Here is a 25,773-nt window from a genome sequence, read left to right as displayed (position 1 = left end):
TAGAAGAAGTGCGTCACTCACCAATATGTGCAAAAGTCCTTTAATTACAGGTGCATAGCACAGGGAAGGAGCGGGGCCTGGCGACAGGTCGTTTCGCGCTTCCTAGCGCATTCTCAAGCCGTTAGCACGATAGCACTTTCACTATAACTCAGCTACAAGAAAGGGACAACCACAGGAATACACTGTAGTCATTTTTATCATTCATTCCCAGAATCCCTACTGTATCCCTAATGTATCTACTTTCCTGTTTGAGTAGAGCCCGGTTCCTGTCTCCTCCAAGGGGGTCCATCTTAACCTGTTCAATGCCTGAAAATTTAAGCACTTCCGGATTCCCTTCGTGGCAACTTCTAATGTGTTCAATGAGTCAGGGGCACCCATTTTCCAAACTTATGGATTTAGTGTTCCCTAAATCTTACTTTTAATCTACGTATAGTTTTCCCAATGTAAAAAACTTACCAGGGCAAAACACGACGTAGACCACGTAAGCAGATTTACATGAAATGAAGGAATGTACCTTTTGTGTTATGCCTCCAAATTGGATCAGTTTCAGTTCGCTATTGTATTGTATTGTTTGACAAAGCGCTATACGCGCGAAACAGGCTGTTACCTTGTGGACCCCGGCGTCCACAGATGTCTAATGTTTTAACGCTTGAATAAAGGAATCGTGGATTGAGAAAAGTGAGTGCCGTTCTGTTCTTGGACTTTCCACTACTGGCTTCTATTCTAATGGGAACAGAGCACCACAATAGATCCCATTACATCAGCGATTGGAGAAGGTACCGTCCTGTGCTATTGGGGAGAGTTCACACTGTGTTCACAGTATGGAGAGACTTGGGTAGTGCCTGTTCTTCTGCATCTTTCTATATTTGAATTGTATGTACAGAACTTGCTTGCCCCACATTTGTAATTTCCTTTTGGAACACCCTTATCTAACCAAGTGGAATGTGGTGTAAAGAATCTGACTGTAGAATACCATCTAAATGACACGTGAGGACGTTCCAAAGTAATTTCCTTGAGTTGGGGATCCTGTTTTAGGACTAAATTTAAATGAAAATGTAAACTTTTTCTTACTGTCCCTTACATCTCCCTCATTTTTCTTTCTTCTACTCCTAGGCTGTAAGAAGTATTCCTGAGATACAGAAGAAACACTCTAATAGGCTTCCCGTAACATCTTTTTGGGGTACCCTCTACCCAACAACTCTCCAAGTGAAGGAGGGAGTTGGTGGCCGTCGTTTTACGGAAGGTGGTGGTACACAGCTCCCCCCTCACTTCAGTAACCCTAACATCCAAAAAATCAAGCGTCTTATCTCCAAAAACGTCAGTAAAGCGCATACCCATCTGATTCTGTGTATTCAAATGATCAACAAACTCACAGAATTGTGTGCGGGTGCCCTCGCATACAATAAAAATGTTGTCCACATAACAATAAAATGCCTTCATGTTTGAGACAAAGGGGTTGTCCAGAGAATAGATAAAACGGTTCTCAAAGCAAGCGAGAAACAAGTTGGCAAAGATACTCACAACGGGGGTACCCATTGCGGTAAAGGTTCTCTGGACAAACCATCTGTCAGCAAACATGAAGGCGTAAAAGGGGTTATCCGGAACGGAGTTAAGTTGGCCCCCCCACCTTGTGCCGCTATCATTTTAAGATATTAGTGAAAGTTCATTCTGCTACGTTTGTGCTGCTTTTGTTTTGAATAAATGAACAAAAAATTAAAGGTCAAAGGTTAAAGGCCCTTGTTTGTTTACAGGGGCACAGAAGCCATGCATAGGGAACTTCCGGTCCACGATGTGGCCGGGTCCTCCCATCCGTCCCTATCTCTCAGCGTTGTAAGCTGGCGGGAAGCTCCCTGTGCGCTCTTGTGAAGAAACTGGCGCACAGAGGAGACGAACCGTGGCTCGGGACATCAGCAGCGCCAGACGGGGGTAATTAGATGTTTATTTTTAAATAGCCCACCCAGCCCGAACCTCAGTAATTTTTAATGCCTAGATAACAACTTTAAGGGACAATACAAACAGCAGGCTTTCACACACAAATTCCACATAATGGGGATTCTTTTGAGGGTTGACTAAGATATCCTGCATGCATTGCACTCCTAATTCCCATGGGATACGGGTATATAGGCTCTCCACGTCAATAGATGCCAGCGCATAACCCTCTCTCCAACGAATATCCTTTATTATTTTCAGAAAGGAATTAGTATACTTTATGTATGACGGTACTTCTGATAAAAAAGGGTGGAGAAGCCAGTCGAGATACTGCCCACCACAATAGGTCGACCGGGAGGAGCTGACATAGACTTGTGAATTTTAGGTAGAAAATACCATACTGGGCATCTTGGATTTTAGGGTAGTAACTTAATAACCATACGTTCGGATCAAATACCAACTTCAATGCTCCTTCGCAAGAAAGTACGTAGAAGCGCTTGGTATTTTCAGAGTCCCCTAGTTGTCTTAACACTTCCATCCTATAGTAATCGCTGGTCATAATAACCACGTTGCCCCCCTTGTCTGCTGGTTTAAAAATATAATACCAACGTTGGTCAACGCTCAAAAGAATCCCCATTATGTAGAATGCCTTCATGTTTGATGAAGATGGTTTGTCCAGAGAACCGGTACCGCAATGGGTACCCCCGTTGCGTGTACCTTTGCCAATTAGTTTCTCGCTTCCTTTGAGAACCGTTATATCTATTCTCTGGACAACCCCTTTGTCTCAAACATGAAGGCGTTTTATCATTGTGGACAACATTTTTATTATATGGGAGGGTACCCGCACACAATTCTTTGAGTTTGTTGATCATCTGAATACACAGAATCAGATGGGTATGCGCTTTACTGCCGTTTCAGAGATTTTTTTGGATGTTAGGGTTACTGAAGTGAGGGGGGAGCTGTGTACCACCACCTTCCATAAAACGACGGCCACCAACTCCCTCCTTCACTTCGAGAGTTCTCACCCTTCGCATACTAAAAGTGGACTACCGTATAGTCAATTCTTACGTCTCAGAAGAATTAATAGTGACGACACACAATTCTACCGACAGGCAGAGGATCTAGAGAAACGGTTGTTGGGTAGAGGGTGCCCCAAAAAGATGTTACAGGAAGCCTATCAGAGAGTTTCTTCTGTATCTCTGGAAGACTTTTTACAGCCTATGAATAGAAGAAAGAAAAATGAGGGAGATGTAAGGGACAGTAAGAAAAAGTTTACATTTTCATTTAAATTTAGTCCGGGCGAGAATCTAATTCGTCAGGCCATCCGAAAGAATTGGGATTTCCTAAAACAGGATCCTCAACTCAAGGAAATTACTATGGAATGCCCTCGCGTGTCATTTAGACGGTGTTCTACAGTCAGAAAAGCGCTAGTACGCAGTAGATTCTTTACACCACATTCCACTTGGTTAGATAAGGGTGTTCCAAAAGGAAATTACAAATGTGGAGCATGCAAGTTCTGTACATACAATAGCCACCTGAAACTGATCCAATTTGGAGGCATAACACAAAAGGTACATTCCTTCATTTCATGTAAATCTACTTACGTGGTCTACATTGAGTTTTGCCCGTGTAAGTTTTTTTACATTGGGAAAACCATACGTAGATTATACGTAAGATTTATGGAACACTATAAATCCATAAGTTCGGGAAATGGGTGCCCCTGACTCATTGAACACGTTAGAAGTTGCCACGAAGGGAATCCGGAAGTGCTTGAATTTTCAGGCATTGAACAGGTTAAGATGGACCCCCTTGGAGGAGACAGGAACCGGGCTCTACTCAAACAGGAAAGTAGATACATTAGGGATACAGTAGGGATTCTGGGAATGAATGATAAAAATGACTACAGTGTATTCCAGTGGTTGTCCCTTTCTTGTAGCACTTCTTGAAAGTGCTATTGTAGTAAAAAGCGAGACTTACTCATTTTACATGCTTTTCTGCATGTAATTGCAACTATAAATTTATATATCAATAGGTGTCCTTTGGATGTAATCTGCTGTTGTTGTTTTTACTTTGCACAGATTACGATATTAACCTTCACAATGTACATCGTGTTATATGTTTAGTATGTTTATACTGTTCCCTTGGCAACATCCGGCGCATATATTGTGCGCGTCGCGGACGGATGACGTAAACGGCTTGAGAATACGCTAGAAAAGCCAAGCCCCGCTCCTTCCCTGTACTATGCACCTGTAATTAAAGGACTTTTGCACATATTGGTGAGTCCCGCACTTCTTTTATTTTATATTTATTTAAAACTGGTCAGAAACGGATGCGTTTTCAAAAAACGGTTCTAAAAAATGCATGCGGTTTTGTAACTGACTGTTTAAAAACGGGTTCAAAACGCCACATGTGACCGCAGCCTTAAGCCACGTTCACATGTTGCATTTTTGGTTGTGTCTTCATTGCGTTTAAGATGCATTACAACAGCTGAGGAGATGTGATTTTCATTACTGTTTACATTTGTTAGGGTAATGTTAACGCATGCATTACCCATGTGTGTGTTAACACGTTGTTAATGTATTGCGTTAACATCTCGTTTAGGATGCGTTTTCTAAACACATATGTTAACAGTAATTAGGCAAATCACCTCAACTGTTGCATTGCGTTTCAAATGCAGGCCAAAACGTAACGTGTGAACGTGGCTGAATCCTCCACTCATAATTGCTGCTGGGTGCATGTGCCACCTTCATGCAACTTTGCAGCAAACATTTCAAAATTTCCACTAAAATATGTAGAAGTTCATACATACCCCACATGTGTATATTCACCAAAATATGCAGCAAATTAATGCAATGAGGCTCTTTACTAAGGGTCCGAACGCCGCACTTTCGTCGATTTTTCCCGAATATTTCCGTTTTGCCCCGGGATTTTGGCGCACGGTGCCGGCTTGCACGCGACAGCAATTGGGGGGAGGGCCGTCGGACAACACAACAGATTCGGACAAACTGCGAAATTAACCCCTTAAGGACGCAGCCATTTTACAGCTTAAGGCTCAGCCCGATTTTTTGGATTCTGACTTGCTTCGCTTTATATGGTTATAACTTTTGAACACTGTTACTTATCAAAACGATTCTGAGATTGTTTTTTCCCCACATGTTGTACTTCATTTTAGTGGTAAATTTTGGCAGATAAGTTTTGCGTTTATTTACAAAAAAAAGAAAATGTGATGAATTTTTTGAAAAATTTGCCATTTTCGAAATTCTAAATCATCACGTTTTCAGGCAGATAGATTTACCAGCTAAATAAGTTGCTGAATAACATTTCCCATTTGTCTACTTTACATTTTCATAATTTCTGAAATATCTGGATAATTTATTTTGACGTCACGCGGCTTGCAAATAGAATATCGCTTTTCCGGATTTTCAGAATTGACTATTTTGGGGATAAATACAGTTTTGAATGAAATTTTACATATTTAGCATCAAAACCCCCTATATAACCAACCCATTTTCAAATCTGCACCCCTCAAGCTATCAGAAACAGCTTTTACGAAGATTGTTAACCCCTTGAGATCTTCATAGTAATTGAATCAAAATGGAGGTGAAATTTAGAATGGTCATATTGTTCCCTTATACGTTCATTTAGCACCAAAATTTACACATTTCCAAAATATAAAAAGAGAAAACCCACCATACAATTTGTTCTGCAATTTCTCCTGAGTACAAAGACCCCCCACATGTGGCCGTTACTTGTTTTATGGGGGCACAGCGAGGCGCAGAAGGGAAGGAGGGCGCTGCAGCTGCCAGGAATTTAGTTTCCTCATTGGCCCCTTTTGAAGGCTATAAAATTTTCGCTTTTTCGTTATTGGGGCCATGTGACGGCATTTTTTTTGCGGGATGAGATGCTTTTTCCATTGTTACCATTTTGGGGTTGGTATCACCTATTGTTGAAAATTTAGGAACTTTTTTTGAGGGCAGGAGTAGAAAAGCATCAATTCTGTACTGGATTTTTGACTTTTTTTTTTTTGGTGTTCACCGTATAGACTAATAGTCATGTTATCTTTATTCTATGGGTTGATACGATTACGGGGATACCAGACATGAATATATTTTCTTACGTTTTACTAAATTTGTCAAACAAAACCCTAATGTGGGGAAAAATCTATAATTTTTGTATTGCCATCTTCCAAGTGGCATAACTTTGTTACGTTTTTGGCTACGGAGCTGGTTGATGGCTTGTTTTTTGCGGGACATGTTGTACTTTGCACCAGTATCATGTCTGAGTACATATGGTTTTTTGGTCGCATTTTATATCATTTTTTGTGGGATTGAAAAGGTAAAAATCATAATTTTTGGAGGGTTTATAACAGTTTTTTTTTACGGCGTTTATCGTGGGGGTTCAATAATGATTTACTTTTATTCTACGCGTTGTTACGGACGCGGTGATACTATATATGTGGGGTTTGTGTTATGATTTAGACTTTTTTTTTGAGTTATATGTCTCTTTATATGTTTTGGGGGTTTGGGGCATTTTTAGTGATTTATGACTTTATTTTTTTATTGAATAACTTTTTTTTTTCACTTTTTCACTTTTATACCATGGGACATGAAGAAGCAATCTTCTGATTGCTTCTTCATGATAATATTCTGCAATACTCATGTATTGCAGAGTATTATCAGTGTCAGCCTATGCACTTGCATAGGCTGGCACTTTGCCAGTAAGATGACGTCACAGACGCCATCTTACTGGCAATTCTTGCTAGTAACTCTGGGGTCCAGATCGGACCCCAGAGTTACTATAGCAACGATCGGCGCCCCCCGAAAACGGTTCGGGGGGGCCGATCGTGGGGGAAAGACCCCCCAGATACTTGTTAGATGCCGCGGTCGCGCTGACCGCGGCATCTAACGGGTTAAGCACCCGCGATCGGAGACAACTCCGATCGCGGGTGTTACACTGGGGTGCCGGCTATTAGTTACAGCCGGCACCCCGTGTTTCCCGATGCCGGTTCGGCTCTGATCCAGAGCCGAGCCGGCATAGGAGCCGTGGCGGATATATCCGCCACTGAGCGCTAAGTCACTGCGCTCCGTGGCGGATATATCCGCCGCGGAGCGCGAAGGGGTTAAAAAAAGGATTTGTGTCGCAAGATCAAGCGCTCACATGCACCAGGAAGAAGGTGAACTCCGGCGGATCTCGGCGCAGCAGCGACACACGTAGAAACTCGGACACACAATGTTAGTGAATCGCGCCAGACCCGAATCCTCGTCGGACAACGCACCACGGGATTGGGACGGGACCGAGTAAGTAAATCTGCCCCAATGTATTAACTGTTAAAGTGCAGTCAGGAGTGCCATAAAGAGCCCATATGAGTAAACAAGGATGTGTGCTAGAAACACATAGAAATACGGCTTGCACACGTTCTTATTCTCTCGCCATGCAGGTAACCTTAAGGTGTGTATGTATAAAATATAAAAATATATATATATTCTCTGTTTCACCAATTTTTTGCAATTGACAAGACTTTTTCACAGGATGTCACTTCCCATGGTAGAAGTTACCTAGAAGTAGTTAAGGGGCACCTACCACCCCGATTCTACCTATAAAGGTAGAAGGGGTGGTAGGTGGATGAATGGGACTTGAGGATAGCCCTTTTTTGGGCTAATCCTCACGTCCCGGGTGTCTTTTGGAAAACTTTATAGCAGGTATATGCAAATTTTTTTATGCGGCTACTGGGGCGTGGAGTAGCCGGACATGAGTCTACTAGTCGCGGCTACTCCACACCCCAGTAGCCATGTTACTCCGCCTACCAGGTAATCTTCGGCGCGCAGCTCCTGGTAGCTGCGCGCCCTCGTCCGATTCCCTCGGCATCTTTGGCCTTCTGTGCATGCGCAGTAGCTCCGGAGCCGCGGCCGCGCAGCCGAAGGCCTGCGTTCTGCGCATGCACTTGTTCATTTAACGCAAAACACCGGCGGCTCGTTCCCCATCGCAGGCATTTCCATAGAAACGCTGATGCGATCGGACCGAGGCCCGCCCCGGTGGGTGCGACTTTGTCTGCGTTTGCAAGCGCAGACAAAGCGCTACGTGTGTCATCACCCTTATCCCGCGGTAAAAGGTTTCTGCAATTAAGCTTTTTTGTTAGTTCTGGTTCTTATGACAACATTTTTAAAATCCAATTGTCACAGAGACCAAAAAAAAAATTCTGGGCTGGGGTTACAATTATAAAATGCACAGCTCTGACTTCCATTCAAATTCAACTTAAGAACAAACCTACACAACCTATCCTCTACGTAACCAGGCGACTGCCAGTCGCACACTGCCAGTTGGCCAGCGGCACACGTGGTGTTTTGATCCCGTTTTTGCCTCGTTTTTATGCAGTCCGTTTAAAAAACGCATGCGTTTTGACAGGTTTTACCAATGATCCTAATTAAAACAGGTCAAAAATGGACAAAAACGCCACGTGGGCCACCACCCTAATGGCGCGTTCACACGTTCCGCTAGCGCAAAGGGGGGGCGGGGCTTGTGGCGATCGCATATGCGTTTCCCGGGAAGGGAAAGCGATTGATAACCCGATCGCATGCGTTTCTCTGGAAACGCATATGCGTTCGCCCGAGCCCCGCCCCCTGTACGCTAGCGTTGTGTTACGAACGCGACGCTAGCGGAACGTGTGAACCCGCCCTAAGGGTTGTTTAACCTCTTCCTGCATTTGGACGTTCCTGATCGTCCTGTTGCAGGAGGGGGTTTATGAACCTCTTCAATACTCACCGGGCGCAGGCATATTGCACAGTCACCAGCACCGATCTTGGTGTTAACCATTTAAATGCCATCAACGTGCCCCGTGACGCCATCAGGACGCGACAATCAGTTACCAAGGCAGCCAGGAGTTTAAAGGGGTTTTCCAACGAGGGAAAGTTAGGCCCTGTCCACAGGATAGGGCCTAACTTGCTGATCGGTGGGGGTCCCCCTCAGATCTTGAAAATGTTCCTCAGACTAATGAAGCAGACTGGCATCGCCGAGCGGAAATTTCTGTCAGCTCCATAGAGATTAATGGAGCAGTACGGTAATGCGCGGCCATCTGCTCCACTAATCTGACGGAGCAACGCTCTGCCTAACTTTTTCTTCGTGGGAAATTTATAATTTTTCATCATGAAAACAATAACATCAATTTGTCGAAAGTTGTAAAACTTATTAACATTACTCTGGATCTTAACTACAGCATAGTAGTCTGGTTATTTTCAACTTATTTGTGTAACCACAGTAAATTAACGTACGGACTACATTTTGCCAGCACAACCAAGCAAGCAGCAGTCAGATGTCCCCTTGCTGCTTTCTCTATTAACTAGATCATCCATCTTTAAGGGCAGATTCACACAACAGTTAAAACAGACACGGCTGCACTAAATAAAATACTTTTTTATGGACCAGTGCCCGTGGCCTTTATTTTAACATTCCCCCCCAACAGCTTACCACGTAATGTATATATCAAGATGCTCGGGCCCATTGTGAGTGTGGATGAATTGTTTGTCAAGTCCTGCTTGGCAAAGAATTTAGCTATAACCTGAGCCAGGCATTAGTAAATGCTCCCTGCTACCCGCCCCTCCTCCATGCCCACTTAAAAAAAAAACATGATGTGTAGGTTTTGAAAGTGGCATAGCCAGGAATTGACCATTTTCAGAAAACTGGTACAAGGCATGATAAATCACCCCAAATGCTATAGTTTATGAGGCTCTGTAAAAAATGAATGTCATACCTTGAAACGATGGTAATTGGCAGTGGCAATTTTGAGCAAGTTCTTTTGCAGGTAACTACTACAATCTAGCATGAAGAAAACCCAATGCAATATGTTTAAACTTAAAAAACAAAAGCAAGTTTGTTGGCCAATGCAAGTAAGGAAAATATCATATGTAAACCACTACAGCACAGCAACAGTCTAACTTTTTCTCATAAGAAATTATTTATTTCTACTTAAAACTCCTGATAATAAGATTTACCAGGGTGCGTCCCTACAGTCTAGCACTGACAGGAATGTGTTAAAGACAACCAATGATCATTTCACTACTGAAGCATATATTTCAAGTAGAACTTACAGTGGAATGGCAAACATATTGTACAAATATATTCTAAAATTCCTTTACATACTCATAATTGTGTTTTACTCTTACCCAACATCTGACTAAAGAGCAGCTGCTCCAAATCTCCAAGCACGGTCACCACTAATTCAGGATCAACTTTAAGGAATGCCTTCTTGTCATCAGAAGGTTCTTTTGAAGAATCATCTGCTGAGGTGCCACCAGTGGTTGTGTCAGCCATTTTACCGAGTGGTTTGACCTCAGCATATGGACCGCGAGGAATTCGACTAGGTGTCCTGGGTTGTAGAAGAGAGTGTTCTGAGCGAGAAAGTGCCCTAGACATGGCAGGAGATGCAGGGCCTGCATTATGGTTCCTCGGAGGCGTCACTGCAGATAGATCATCACACCAATCAGGACCACAAAGACGTAGTTTCTTCTCAGCATCCGTTAACACAGACAGATTGGTAAGAGACCGCTGGCGCCTAAGAGGTGCTCCAGGTAGACGAGATTCTTGGGTTGTACTCGAGGGGCCACGAAAAACACGCAACTCTGCAGAGCGGCCTGGACCCACCCCTGAGGGTGGCTTCACTTTCCTCTGCATCATTCCACCTCCTTTCCTGGAGCAAGGAGTACAGAGAAGAAATATTAGTAGGATGGCATATCTAGGGCTAGGTGTATATATGGCTTTAAAACAGAAAGCAGGAAATTAATGACAAGCTGGCAAACTAGTGGCCTAAGGTACATGAGAAATGAAGCTGCAGTAAGTCAGAAAAAAGGGCATAAGCAAAATGGAGAAAGAAAAGCAAGGGGATGAAGATGGCTTTTTTTTTTTACAGGGATAGAACACCATTTTCTATCCCTGTAAAAAAAAAAGATTGTGGTGAGGAAAGGAGGAAGTACAAAAACAAGGAAAGAGAGGACAAAATAGCAAGCGGATGTAGGACCGACGATAAAGCGACAGCATGAGCCGAGGAGGGGTATATTGATGAAGTTAATGAAAGAAATCGCTGCCCAAGCAGTAACACATCCGCTGCGATTGATGTCCAATGTATACCGATCGCGATCGGAAGGACAGCGTACCCCCTTTTTGGTCCTTACGGTGCTGGAACTGAGGGCACTCCCTCCGCTTTCTCTTTCCTCTCTATGTCCCCGAGGATGCTGAGAGAAAAGGAGGAGGGAAATAACGGGTGGAAGAGTCAGCGTCAGAAAGGAGGCGGGAGAGAGTGAGCGAGGGAGACGAAGAAAGAGGAGGAGGGACTCCTGGGGAGAGGTTAGAGCTAAAGGCTTATGTGGCTGGATTGAAGGAGAATAGAAAAGCGGCCCTTAGGTGCAGCATTGTGTAAGGGTCATTGGGTCTACGTATTTATAGGTAGACTAGTTGTCCAACCACGTTCACACAGTGAGATAATAGATTCGTGGAGTCAACTAATAAATCTATGGCCTAGCTTGCATTCTCACTGTCGGTAACAACGTGTACGTCTGAGAAATGGCCCATTTGGTTATGATTCGTCTGTAAAGCATTGCCTTAATAGATTCACGATTGTGGGCAAAACGCTTTCCCTTCTCTCTTCTCTGAGCTCATGGAGACTCATTGTTAGCGCTTTTTGGACGTAGCCCCCCAGAGGGCTAAGCAGCTATTGCAGACTCGCCCAAATTCTCGCGCAGGGAGGATTAGCTGCAGATTTCTCACGTATATCCGACGCATTTTCACCAGCATCTGTATATCGAGAAAGCCTGCACTGTTATTTTTTTAACCTGAATACCACATGCTACTCTACATATCGCTTGTAGGTTGAAATCCAGGACATTGACTGCAGAGATAAGTGGGATGGCTTGGTTTAACCCCTCAAGCTCCAATGCTTGAAACTAGGTTTTAAATATCTGTATTGTATAATAATATGTTTTATTATAATGTTGTAGCTACAGCTCCAATGTTAAAACGAACTAAATTTTGTTTCTTCTTTAGTTTTGGATGCAGCCATTTTGTACGTTAAATAGGACCTGTCACCCTCAAAAACGGCACTAGGAACTGCTTACTGGTAAGCAGCTCTTAGTTCTAAAACAAACGCAGCAGTGTTACACTGCTAGCATTATCGGAAACCTCTGATAACGCTATCAAACACTGCAGAGGGCGGTCCGTGGCGCTGCGTCTTCCCCAGACCACCCCGCCCTCTCCATAGGCCAGAGGTGACTGCCAGGTGTCATGCGGCAGTCACTGCCCCTAATCCCCCCCCCATGAATACGCTGTACCGCTTTGAGAGTGGTCCGGCATTTCTAGTGTACAGTGCAGTGGTGTATGTTGGCGTTATCGGACGTTTCCGATAATGCTACCATTGGAATGGTATCAATGAAGATCTGTTATTCACAGGTTTCTATAAAAACAGGTGAAGGTACTCCCATTGATGAAGACATCTGGAGGATTAATATACATGAACATGCCCCCAAAGAATGTGGTCAATATTCATCGGAGTATTATGTGTGAGTTTATACATACTATGCACTAACTAATGGTTTGCATTTACTTGGTACTACTTGGTTTACACATGTATTTTTCTTTTGCTTGTCACCATAATAATATTTTTCTTCCTTTATATTATGTTACTTACCCTTTGAATCACTATAAGTGAATCTCTGCTCCTGTCTAATAATATACATAGTGACATGAAGAATACTGCATCCTCTCAAGATATCCTTTATAATTGGAAATTCTTTGGATCAGCATGGATATCATTCCGTACGTTTACAGCTCCTTTACTCCTGGTGGGATGGTGGATTGCCATATGTTATATTTTGTTCTGTGTTCATTCTTGTCTGCTCCCTTGTTGTGCCCCCCATTGTCCTTCTACTTTCAACACTCTTGCACTTTATTTGTGCCATATGTTGAAACCCTATTTATGGCTCATAATAGAACTTACTCCAATTTTAATTTTACATTGCTCTGAACTTATTGGATTACTATGACTGAGACCCTTGTGACTCCTGTTTATTTAGGTTTCCTACAAAAGCGCAGACCGCTTGACTTTATACATTACTAGATCTGGTTTCAGTACTTGCTTTTGCTCATTTTGACTATCGTGTCGTCATACGTGCCTTTCCTATATCCTTCCTTGAAATTCTAATACTTACCTATCCGGGATAAATCATTGGTACAACCCCATGTGTACAGCTTTGTATCCTATGTATACATACGTTGTCGCCTTTTTGTATTTATGTCACCCCTGTGGAACTTTATTCATTAGCACTATACTTTGCACTTTACTTTGATGTGATTGTCTTTGCTCAAATTTGTATTTAGATAAATAATTATAAATTCTTTTAACTCTAAACATACTTTTTGATTCGTCGATAATAATATACCCAAGTCTGTCTTGGGGTCTTTTTTCTTTTTGTAATCTTTTTATCACTTTGTTATACGCTACTTCAATTTTAATACAACAGTGACTTTTCACCATGGGATGTACAGGGCAAGTAGTCCTTGGGTTGTTTCTCACTTTAAATTGACATGTATGTCTATTAGATATGTTGTTGCCTTTTCTGTACATCTTTCACGTTATTGTATATAGGACCTACCTCAGTGATAAGATCTATAGTAGTCTATTTGACTCCAGATGAACTTTTTTGAAGCTATAGTTTGCTGTATATTTTTTGCAATTTGAATGAGCGCTCGCGTGAGTAGTTCATTGATTCACAATCTTCTGATTCTTATGTATATAGACAAAAACTCTATTAATCTTTTTATCAGATTCATGTCTAAAATTTACGGCGTTCCTAGAGGGGATACTATATACCTTTTTGCCTTTTCTATTTTGAATCTAGTATACATCGTCGGCTGCACTATCTACTTAGAAACGGATCTTCTGTCATATACTTAGGCTCCCGAGTAGCCTGAGTAGAAACTTCCTGTTTACTCGGCACCTAGCAACCTGATATCGCGATCTCTATTGATGTGTACACAATGTTTACTCAGCACCTAGCAACCTGATGTCGCAATCCTTTTTAGTAGAGCTTGACGTCACATCAGGCTCTCGCGATGAACACACTGCTCCACTGATTGGAGATACACCTGTTGAAAGGTATGATGGGGAGTATTTAAGGGAGCATGGCACACTAGAGGACACTCTTACCCCTGAGGAAGTCTCCATTTGGAGACGGGACGCGTGGGGAGTCCTCCACGTCCTCCATTACTATTGAACTGCCCTGATGATTTATTGTATTGATGCCGACCTCTGTACACCTGCTTCTTGATAACTGACTTGTAATGTATACCTCTCTATTTATTTCAGTGTCTTACCTTGATTGCTTTGGCTAGTTACTATTTATCCCTTTGGGGTGCTAGGTAGCGTGGGCTTTGTTTTCTTTGTACTGTACTTACTCATTACTAGGGGCTAGATTACATTTCTTAGAGGAGGTGTGTGTCTGGTGAACCGTACCTGGTTGCGCCAAACACTTGATCATTACATGTTTTTTTAATTGTTTTTAACTTGTCCTTCATGCCTTTGATGGAGTTTCTTTAATGTTGTTGAAATAAAGATTTATTGTATTTTATTGACTTTTGTCTTTTGGCACACTCCTTTTTCTTTTTACAAATATTCCATTGCTTGTTTTGTGTGCTGACACATACCTTACCTTGATGGTTGTGCATGGTCCATCTTTTGTATAGTGTCACGGATAACGCTACCATTGTAACACTGCTGCATTTGTTTTAGCACTTGTAGCTGCTTACTTTTTGTTTCAATCATTTTTATTAGGTTTTTTCAATTTAAACACATATATGAACAGTAATGCAATAAACAGTCGGTATTACATGTTACAATAGTGTCATGTAGCATTCCATTCATCCTCAATAAATGCTTTAATACAATTATACTTTGTCTTTGAGTCATTTCGTCTGCATGCAAACATGCTACTCTGAATATAATGTTGTTCATGCAATTATCTATATTCCATACTTGTTAATACGTTCGGATTAGACTACCGTTCATGCATTACCTATGTACCAAAGTATCTAAGCATTCTGTCTTTACTGTTACTAACACGTCTCAACAGAGACTAAACAACATAAATTAACATGTGTTTCACAGGGTTCATATGATTGTGGTGCTGGGTATAAATTGTGTAGACATGAATTCAAGATCTGTGCAAGGAAGTTAACATACAAATTCCCAATCCCTTATATACCTTACATTGTTATTGTCTCACAAGATGGGTGTGAAGTCCATGGTTCCCAAATGCATGATATTGGCTGGTGTTTTAATAAGTCATAAGCCAAACACTTCTCGTAATTGAATATAGTATTGATTTCCCTTATGTACTCCGTTATTTTTGGAGGCTCCTCCTCTTTCCAGTGTCGGGTGATAATTACCCTTGCAATTGTAAATAGTTTACATAGTAGGATTCTTGTCGGAAAAGGGAATTCTGTTATCCCTAGGTGGAGAAGGGCTTGCGCTTAATTAAGTGTAGGTAGATGCAAGAACATTTGTTTTAGAACCTTATATACCTCCTCCCAAAATCTTTGTATCTTAGGGCAACCCCACATTATTTGGTAGAGAGAACCTTTCCCCCTTTATGATGTCCAGCAGTAGGAGGAGGAGCCAGGATAGATTTTCTGTAATCCATGCGGTGTAAGGTACCAAAGTAATAATGTTTTAAGAAAATTTTCCACGTGTGATGTGCACTTGAGTGCTACATGAGATACCTTGATAGCCTTTTCCCATTCTAGATCTTCATATACTCTATTGAAGTTAGATTCCCAATTCTGCATTGATCGTATTTTCTGGAAAATGTTGCATTCAGATGCTAAGTTATAAATTGGTTTCAATCCATTCGTTTCAGCGGATAATAATGTATGTATTTTGGGGTTGTATCTCACCTCTTGTTTCAGTATATTCTCCACTATGTGTTTTGCCCTGAGAAATATGTCTCTGCTTGGAAGTTCGAATTTCCTCTGTAAAGTTTGGAATGGTATCATTACTTGGTTATTTGTTAGCTGGGATAATACAAAGATACCCCTGTTTCTCCACTGTCTCATTGTGTGTCTTCCAATGCTAATTTATATCACATCAGTGGGCAAGTTTACAGCTTCGGGAGAGACTTTTTGAAGGTGCTCTGGCATGTAGCTCCTTCCAACAGTCTATTATTGCTTTAGTTGGAGGGGCAACCAGGTAATTAGGGGCTATTTTCCATGTGAGGGCTAATAGTTGGCTTCTAAGAGTGAAATGTCCTAGGGGGCGTGGCTGGACCCTGGACCTGATGGCCGCACACTAACAGAGCTCTGCATCCCGGTGCCTATTTTTGCTTAGAAGGAGGGGACCTACCCTGGCCCCCAAAGCCAAAAAGACCCCCAGAAGGGGAGCGAAGTCCTCGGGTCCCCAGGACGCAGGTCGGGCAGGCGAAACGCCACTTACCCGCTTCTTCCTCTGCTCCACTGCGGCGATCAGTGCGGGCCCACGTGCAGCCCGGAAGCCCGACGGCCTGAAGAAAACACTGCCACGGCTCGCAGAAGTTCCCGTCATGGCCCCCACACCAGCAGCGGGTAAGCGGGGATCCGCGGCGACCACCACCGCACCGCCTTCACATGCAGGCCGCAATGATCCGGCCAGAGCATCACAGGCCGCGCCGAGCCGCCATCTTGGCCCTCAGCCTGACAGGCAGCGTGGCTCCCCTGTGGCGCAGCAGCCCCAGACTAAAGCGGCGCTTCTGCAGATCCCTGACCAGGGAGCCCGCCAGCGACATACTGGGGGGGGGGAATCCCTCCAACCAGATAATGCTACCTCGCCCCCAAGTACAGTCCCCGGAGAAGGAGCATGGCCCTATGGAAGCAGGGCAAGGAGACAATGGAGGGCAAGGGCGACATCCTGGGGGCCTTCCTCTGAGATCCCCCCAACTGCAATTCCTTATATCCCCAGGTCACAAGTGCAAGAAGATGAGCTGGGTGCTACTCCCACTCTCACCCGCTATGCTGCACCTTCCCCAGAGTGGGCATCATCACCTGAGCAATATAGTATGGACACTATGACAGACCATCGACATCAGAACCGTACTGGCATGCTCATCTCCAGAATCTGCCTACTAAAGAGGACTTTAAATCCTTAATCGCTGAAGTCAAAGAGGCTTTCAAATTTCGGAGGTACGACGTGATATTCAGTGTATGACGCAGAAAATTGATGATCTGGAAGCTGCACAGGCGGACTCAAGGCGTCAGATTTCACATACGCAACATGCTTTGCATTCTCAATCTGTTACGCTACAAGATATGGCCAGGCACCTGGAAGACCTTGATAACAGAGGAAGACGTAATAATATTCGGGTGAGGGGTCTATCGGAGGTGGAGGGCAAAGAGGATGTTCACGCCACACTACAGGCACTTTTTTCAGTGCTACTAGGGGAGCCGGAAACACAGGTGAAGCTTGATAGAGCTCATAGAGCATTGAGGCCTAAAGCACTGGGGGGAAACCCGCGGGACGTTATCTGTTGTGTGCATGACTTTGAATTAAAGGAACGCCTCATGTTTGCGGCGAGGAAAAACAAGAATTTTGATTTCAACTGTGATGCCATACAGCTTTATCAGGATCTCTCTGGGATCACTCTTCAGAAGAGGCGGATTCTACGACCGTTGCTGGATATTTTACGTGAGAACGACGTCTCCTACCGCTGGAATTTTCCTTTTGCCCTGTCGGCCACCAAAGATGGAATAACGGCAACGCTCTCTATGATTGAGGAGCTGCAGGAATTCTGTGACATTTGGAACATCCCGACTCCACGACTGGACGACTGGGGGGGTCTCCCCCCTTAGCTGCGCCAACTGCAGTATAAGAACCAGCCGCAACAAAAGAGGCGAAGACCACGAACCAGAGCTCCATCCCAGGACTCCTATGATTAGAGGAGAACGCCTGCTGGATATATATCCTTTACAGTTCTTGTACTCGATTGTTTGAATGTCTTATGTTTGCTTATGTTTGCTTATATTCGGGGTACCCTTCCCCTCCTTAGTAATTTTAGGTAGTAATATGCATAATGGCACCGGGGTTAATCTCTGGATAGTTAGTGATATATCAAAGTATTTAATCTCGTGTAGTACTAAACTTGACGTATTCTTTTCCTTTAAAAGGTTCCATTGCCACGTTTTCCCCCATTAGGTGGGTCTTTTCTGGATCCCGCCCTCTGACCCTGGCCTAGGGTTTATATAGGAGGTGGTCAATCCAGATCAGCCGACTATACTCCCCCACTTTAGGGGCAGACCGGCTGAGCAGACCTGCACTAGGGTCAGGAGGCTTCTCCTCTCCTTGGTTATAGATTTTTAAATTTATTCTTGTTTTCTTATTACTTTCTTATTTGTTTTTTATTCGTATTGATTGTTTGTCTTGTGGTGTGCAAATTTTGTCCCCCCCTCGTCATACTCCTTGTCCTTCTTTCCTAGTGTTTCTGACATCCTAGGCCTGCACACACCAACACCCTTCCACACTCCCATACCAGAGCCTTACTGTAGAAGCTACATATCATCCCAGGTCCGCTTCATTACTAAAGTCCTGAATAAATTAGCTAAACTTCCACCAGCACCGCTACTGATAGGAGGGGACTTCAATGTCATTTTTTCAGAAAATATGGATCGGCTGGCAATTGACCCCAACCCCACCACTAGATCGCAGAACACCATTTCAGCGGCTTTTCGTAGAGTCATCAGGAGGTTTGCTCTGTATGACTTATGGAGAGTGGGTAACCCGGGTGACCGCTCATTTACCTTTTACTCTGCTCCACATGGCACCCATACCCGTATAGATTACTGGTTTGGAGATATACAATTCTTGCGAATGATGCATACCGCAGAGGTGGGGAACATATCGTGGTCGGACCATGCGCCAGTTTTTCTGCAGCTTAGAGAGGGACCCTCTACAACGAGGGTATGTCACTGGCGCCTGAATGAATCCCTTCTTTAAAAGCCCCTGATCAAGGAGTAGTTAAATGGGGCATTACGGGAATATTTTCAGTTTAATGAGGATTCAATTCCCTCTATTCCTATGATGTGGGAAGCTCATAAAGCGGTCTTCCGAGGTCATTGCATAGAGCAGGGAACCAGATTGAAAAGGAATGTTTACTAGGCAACGATATTATGAGCAAGTGAACAAACACCACTCTCTCCTGGCGAAACAACTGAGGGAGAAGAGAGACCACCAAATCCCCCATATTATACGCGATTCTGGGGGGAACTTATTACATGATCGCCTCTCGTTTCCAAGAATTTTATGCTAAATTGTATTCTCTGCCAAACACCCTACCCCTGGATGAGGGCCTTAGACAAACGTTGCTAGTAGATTTTTTGAACTCTTGCTCACTTCCTGGAATCCCCTCGGAGGCTATTGAGACACTTAGCTCAGAATTAACATCGGAAGAGATAGAGGAGGTGATTAAAGGAATGCCTAGTGGGAAATCCCCGGGCCCAGATGGGCTCACATATCTATACTATCAAACCTTCTCCCCTGTGTTGTTGCCACATATGACAAAAGTGTTTAACGCATTCTTACAAGGCGAACCTATGCCTACAACTTTTACTCATTCTTATATCACTCTTATCCCAAAGCCTGGGAAAGATGCAACTGATTGTGCCAATTATAGGCCGATTGCACTTTTGAACGCAGATTTGAAAATATTCACAAAACTGCTGGCCAATCGCCTGATTCAGTGGATCCCTCAGGTAGGCTTTGTACCAGGACGGCAAGGTGGTGACAACACGAGGAGAACAATTGATCTCATTGATGTAGTCAACAAACAAAACGACCAAGCCCTGATCCTCAGTTTAGACGCTGAAAAGGCGTTTGATCGCCTCAGCTGGCCCTTCATGTTTCAAGTGTTAGAACACATTGGAATAAAATGTCCCTTTCTCCAGGCTTTGAGGGGGTTATATTCAAATCCCACAGCTGAAATTAAGCTTCCACATGCGTCCTCCCCACCTCTGCAGATAAGGAATGGTACACGTCAGGGCTGCCCACTTTCTCCTCTCCTGTTTATACTTTGCATTGAGCCTTTGGCCTCCATCATCCGACAAGACCCTAATATCCATGGTATTATGGTTAGAGACAAGGAATTCAAACTGTCTTTATTTGCAGATGATATCCTACTCACTTTAACTCAACCCCTAATCTCTCTACCCAACCTACAAGCGCCGTTACAGCAGTATGGCCGTCTTTCTGGTTATAAAGTGAACACCTCAAAGACGGAGGCCTTGCCCCTTAATCTTGCCCAACCACTGGTAAACCAACTGAAGGCCACATTCAAATATAATTGGAAAGCTGATGCTATTAAGTATTTGGGGATACTTCTGACCCCCTCTTACAATACACTCTATGGGCAGAACTTTCGGGAAATAAGGACTCTGCTTGATAACTGGAACAGTCTCCCCCTCTCTCTTTTTGGCAGGATAGCAGCGGTTAAAATGACTATCTTACCTAAGCTGCTTTATCTTTTTGAAACCCTACCAGTGCCAGTCCCGTTGGGTGCTCTGAGGTCTCTGCAAGCATCGATACTACATTTTATCTGGGCAAAAAAGAGACACAGAATCTCCAGGTATGTTCTAATCTCTCATAAATCAAAGGGCGGCCTATCGGTGCCGGATATAACCAGATACTACTGGGCATAGTCCACCTTGCTGGTATTCTCTAAATGGATGAAGATAGAGAAATTGTGGTTGGCCCCTTTTCACCCTAACTCTTACCTCTGGCCTAAAGAGGCGCCTGCGATGCCTGACCCCAAATTAGGCCCTATTTCATTCACAATTGAATTGTGGAGGGCCTGTTTGACCAGGTTCCCACTGGTATCTCAGTGTTCTCCTATGCAATCTTTCTTACACACCCCCCTTATGCAACAGGCCGGGGTTGGGCAGGAAATTAAACCCTGGCATGAGAAGGGATTGTTTAGATTCGCAGACATTGTGGACTACCGAGATAGGAAGATTTTGCCTTTTGCCGCCTTACAGGATAAATTCCATCTCCCGCATGCGGCCAATTTCCACTACATCCGAATTAGGCACTTCTTACAGTCCCTGGGCAGTGCTGAGACGGTTTCGGCACCCACCACGTTTGAGCACATTTGCAAAACCGCTACCCACACCTCTGGCCTTATATCAGATATCTATATGATACTATTGCACCCAAGCTCAGACGAACCTATCGCACATCCATACATGGCCAAGTGGGAGAGCATAGTGGGGGGACCAATATCTCAAGACACATGGCAACTGATTTGGCATAGGGCGGCTAAAACCTCCTTGTGTGCTACACATAAGGAGAATCAGTACAAACTGATGTTGCAGTGGTATCATACCCCATCCTTGTTACACAGGTTATTTCCAGATACGCCGGATACTTACTGGCGATGTGGCTCAGCTGGGGGAACTCTTCAACACATCTTCTGGATGTGTCCATTGGTGCAGCCTTTTTGGCAGGAGGTAAAGACTCTCCTCCGGGAGGTCGTAGCAGTGGACATTCCACTCTCCCCATTATATTACTTGCTGAATGTCTCTCCTCAGCCCATGGCCAAGACGGCTATAAAATTGAGCCTGCACATACTCACAGCTGCGAGGCGCAATTCTGGAAAAGGCAAGCCCCCCCCTCCCGAATGGACCTACTCTCTAGGGCAGGGGTAGGGAACCTGTGGCTCGGGAGCCAGATGTGGCTCTTTTGTTGGCTGCATCTGACTCTCAGACAGATCTTTAATAAATAGTGATGGCCGCTGTGTGTCTCTTAGACTGATCACAGGCAGCGATGTTACCGCTGCCTACGTCCTTTGTACGACCCAGGCGCCATCGCCGCCATCATCTAAGCCTGGGTCAAGGAGAAGAGCATGGGAGCGAAGAGGAGCTGGCTGCAGGGAGCGCTGGTAAGTGAATATTGTATTTTTTGGGGGTTTTTTTGCTGTGACTACCTATCTACTGGGAGTATGTGCTGTGGCTACCTGTCTACTTGGGGGCATATGCTGTGGCTACCTATATACTGGGAGACATGAGCTATGGCTACCTATCTGGTAGCCCCTGGTCTTTATAGGAACCCAGAAATTGGGCAGTGCCCCTTTATATCTGCGAGTGCCAGCGCACGCACTGGCCAGCCGGGACAGGACACGAAAAGTGATGGGTTGAGTAAGCTCGGCACCGCCACAGAGTGTCACGGGTTTGCCTGCGATCCGAGACCTAGATCGCAGGTTGTCCCAGTGTCACGGGTGCCCCTATCTACTGGGGGGCATGTGCATATGGTACGGCTCTTACGGAATAACATTTTAAAATATGTGGCGTTCATGGCTCTCTCAGCCAAAAAGGTTCCTGACCCCTGCTCTAGGGTAAGGGAAACTCGCAGTATGGAATATCTGACTGCCTCCTTGAATAATCGTATCCCATTATTCGACAAAACTTGGGAACGTTGGGACTGCTACTGGATAGAAGAGCGGGCAGGAGGCGGAGAGTGATATGGTCACCCCTTTTGTTTCTACCCAAGTGTTAATTGTTGTCATGGTGAGTTTGTATTTCTGTCTTTTGTTGGTACCCCTTCCCCCAACCACTCTAGACCGATTAGGCATTGGGGGTCATTTACTAAGGGCCCGATTCGCGTTTTCCCGACGTGTTACCCGAATATTTCTGATTTGCGCCGATTGTACCTGAATTGCCCCGGGTTTTTGGCGCACACGATCGGATTGTGGCGCATCGGCGCCGGCATGCGCGCGACGGAAATCGGGGGGCGTGGACGAACGAAAACCCGACGTATTCGGAAAAACCGCCGCATTTAAATACCGAAAAAGTGTCGCTTGGGAAGCGCTTACCTTCACCTGGTCCGAGGTGGTGCATTCCGGCGCGTTGAGATGATTTTCAGCGCAGCAGCGCCACCTGGTGGACGGCGGAGGAACTACCTTCACAAATCCCGGCCGGACCCGAATCCTGTGCAGAGAATGCGCCGCTGGATCGCGAATGGGCCGGGTAAGTAAATGTGCCCCATAGTGTTGATGCCGTCCTTGGTAATTGTTTAAATGCCAGGAAAACATTGCACTGTCAGGCTTTGCATCCCGGTATGCAAATGGAAAATTTAAACTGTTAATATCCTTTGAAACTTGTCTTTCGGTTGTATAATTGTTGAAAAACTTTAATGTGAAATATGTGCATGATAACTTTTCTGTTATATTTCTTTGAAAAATGATAATAAAAATACAGTGAAATGTCCTGAGAGAGCCTGTTCTGCCTGAACTCAGGGTATATCCATCTCTTCTGCGGCCTGGTAATATGCCATAAGATCTGGTGTGCCTGTTCTTCCTGCTAGTTTGTGTTTGATTAGGATTGTTCTGGCTATCCTTGGCTTATGGTCTTTCCATATGCATTGGAATAACATCTTGTGAGCTTCATTGAAAAAGCTAGAGGGTATTGGGATGGGATCAACATCTTAAATGCCGCTGTTCTCCCTATCCAGGCAATTTCGTTTTTTTTGGATGCGGGGTGCTTCCGATCTGATCTGGGATAGGAGAGGGATATAATTATATTTAACCGGTTCGCGACCGCCCGCCGTGTATTCACGGCGGCGGTCGCGTTCCGATGCATGGAGAGGGCTCGCGGGCCGAGCCCTCTCCATAGCCGGTAAGTCTCTGCTGCATATTGCAGCAAAGGCTTACCGGTAACACCGGTGTTTTCTTGCAGAACGCCGCCGGCAAAGCTGCCGGCGGCTTCAAACAGATGGCGGCGCATCTTTCCGAGGATCGCCGCTCCCCGTGACGTCATCGGGGAACGGCGATCCGTTGCCATGGTAGCTTCGGGTCTCACGGGTTAACCCATTCATTACAATGTGCTATCAGCACATTGTAATGTATGAGGAATAAAATCCCCATATACTGCCATACTGTAGCATGGCAGTATATGGTAGGATCGATCAGACAACCTAGGGTTAAAGTACCCTAGGGAGTCTGAAAAATAGTAAAAATAAAAATTAAAAAAAAGTTAAAAAAAAAAAAAATTATAATAAAAAAACCTAAAAATTCAAATCACCCCCCTTTCCCTAGAACTGATATAAATATAAATAAACAGTAAAAATCATAAACACATTAGGTATCGCCGCATCCGAAAATGCCTGATCTATCAAAATATAATAACGTTTTTTCACTGCGTTTAACCCCGTAACGGAAAATCGCGTCCAAAGTCAAAACTGGCACTTTTTTGCCATTTAAGAATAAATTAAAAATTCTATAAAAAGTGATCAAAAGGTCGTACAGTCCTAAAAATAATATAATTGAAAACATCATCAAAAGTCGCAAAAGATGACACCACCCTCAACTCCATACACCAAAGTATGAAAAAGTTATAAGCACAAGAAGACGGCAAAATTAAAAAAAAAAATTTTGTTCATGAGGTTTTAATTTTTGTAAATGTATGAAAACATTATAAAACCTATACAAATTTGGTATCCCTGTAATCGTACTGACCCAAAGAATAAATTAGATGCGTCATTTGTGGCGTGAAGTGAAAGCCGTAATATCCAAGCCCACAAGAATACGACACAAATGCATTTTTTCACCATTTTCACTGCATTTGGAATTTTTTTCCCGCTTCTCAGTACATGGCATGGAATATTTAATACCATCACTATGAAGTGCAATTTGTTATGCAAAAAACGAGCCGTCACATAGCTTTTTACGTGTAAAAATAAAAAAGTTATAGATTTTTGAAGGTGGGGAGTGAAAAATGGAAATGAAAAAACGGGAAAGGGCCCGGTCCTTAACCGGTTAAATAGATGCCGTACCGAAGATCTGACTTGAAGACCTAGATATTGGATGCTATTTTTCTGCCAATCGAATATATATTCACCTTGCAATTTATTAATAAGCTTTTTGTCCATATTTAATGGTAATGCCTGCGTTTTAGCGGTATTTAATTTGTAGGATGATATTTTACTGAATGAGTTCAAGAGGGACATTACAGATTTAATTGAGGATATTGGGTCAGTCAAAGATAATATAATGTCATCTGCATACATAGAAATGATGTGGGTCTGTCCTCCTAGCACTATTCCTTTTATATGTGGGATGTTCCTAATTTGTATAGCCAATGGCTCTAGTGATAGGATAAATATTAGTTTTTCTTTTATGCTGAAAAAATGGATCCTGGCCAGGACGTTTCGTGAGGATGATTCCTCCAAGTGCTTCGGTCTGGGGAGTCTGTGGGCTCTGTCGATTTCTAAATCCTGCTGAGTGCAGTTTGGTAAAAGGGTTTTCATTAACTCTTGCAGGTATTTTGTCAGCTCTGCTGGTCCCACCAGCTCCATTATGCCCCTGAACTTTATATTGTTACGGCGGTACCTATCCTCTAGGTCCGCCATCTTGCTTCCTCCTCTAGTTCATAGTGGGCATCTATGAGGTTATTATGCAAGGATACCATTTCTCCCATTTTGACTTCAAGGTGGTTTACCCTTGTGCCTGTTTGCTCTAATTCAGCTGTGATAGGCTTTAAGAGCACACTGATGTCTGTTTGGAAGGAGCGTCGTAAGACCCCCAACATGTGCTTCATCGCTGCCTCAGTCATTACTTTATCTGTAGCTGGGATCTGTAGAAATTCATCCTGACTCACCTCCGGGGATCTATGCTGTGCCCTTTGGCTGCGGGCTCCTCCGGGGCTCGTGCACTGCCTCTGCTTCTCAGGGCTCTGAGATGGTGAGCAAGGGGAGGTCTCCAGGCCTCCAGTTCTTTTCCAGCGCGCTGTCTCGTGTTCCTCGCTTGTGGATGCGGTTCTCCTCAGCTCGCCGCTTTCCTCCGACTCTGTCACACTACA

The 25,773-nt window shown here is 44.0% G+C and overlaps 1 protein-coding gene and 1 long non-coding RNA gene across 6 annotated transcripts in view; one reads left to right on the top strand and one right to left on the bottom strand.

Annotated features, from left to right (window-relative positions):
* The window catches only part of NAV1 (neuron navigator 1), a 436,382-nt gene extending 425,019 nt beyond the window's left edge, over positions 1 to 11,363 (bottom strand). The window contains exons 1-2 of one of the 4 annotated variants that reach the window (XM_072137230.1): positions 11,047 to 11,363; positions 10,086 to 10,609 (exon numbers count right to left, since the gene is read on the bottom strand). In XM_072137230.1, the coding sequence (XP_071993331.1) occupies positions 10,086 to 10,596 (511 nt within the window). In that variant the 5' untranslated portion in view covers positions 10,597 to 10,609; positions 11,047 to 11,363. The remainder of the gene's footprint in view (positions 1 to 10,085; positions 10,610 to 11,046) is intronic. The other 3 variants (XM_072137232.1, XM_072137231.1, XM_072137228.1) reach the window with 3 other exon arrangements.
* Positions 11,063 to 14,824, top strand: LOC140118856 (uncharacterized). 2 transcript variants are annotated; one of them, XR_011853270.1, is made up of 4 exons: positions 11,063 to 11,262; positions 11,959 to 12,031; positions 12,377 to 12,470; positions 13,809 to 14,824. It is a non-coding gene; the product is annotated as an uncharacterized lncRNA (long non-coding RNA). The 2 variants fall into 2 exon arrangements; XR_011853269.1 differs by lacking the exon at positions 11,959 to 12,031 and having other exon boundaries at positions 11,067 to 11,262; positions 12,361 to 12,470.
* Positions 14,825 to 25,773: the final 10,949 nt, after the last annotated feature.

Source organism: Engystomops pustulosus, chromosome 2 (assembly GCF_040894005.1).
Source record: "Engystomops pustulosus chromosome 2, aEngPut4.maternal, whole genome shotgun sequence".
Classification (NCBI taxonomy): Eukaryota; Metazoa; Chordata; class Amphibia; order Anura; family Leptodactylidae; genus Engystomops; species Engystomops pustulosus.
Note: the sequence above shows the minus strand (reverse complement) of the source record. Positions and strands in the feature narration are given on the sequence as shown.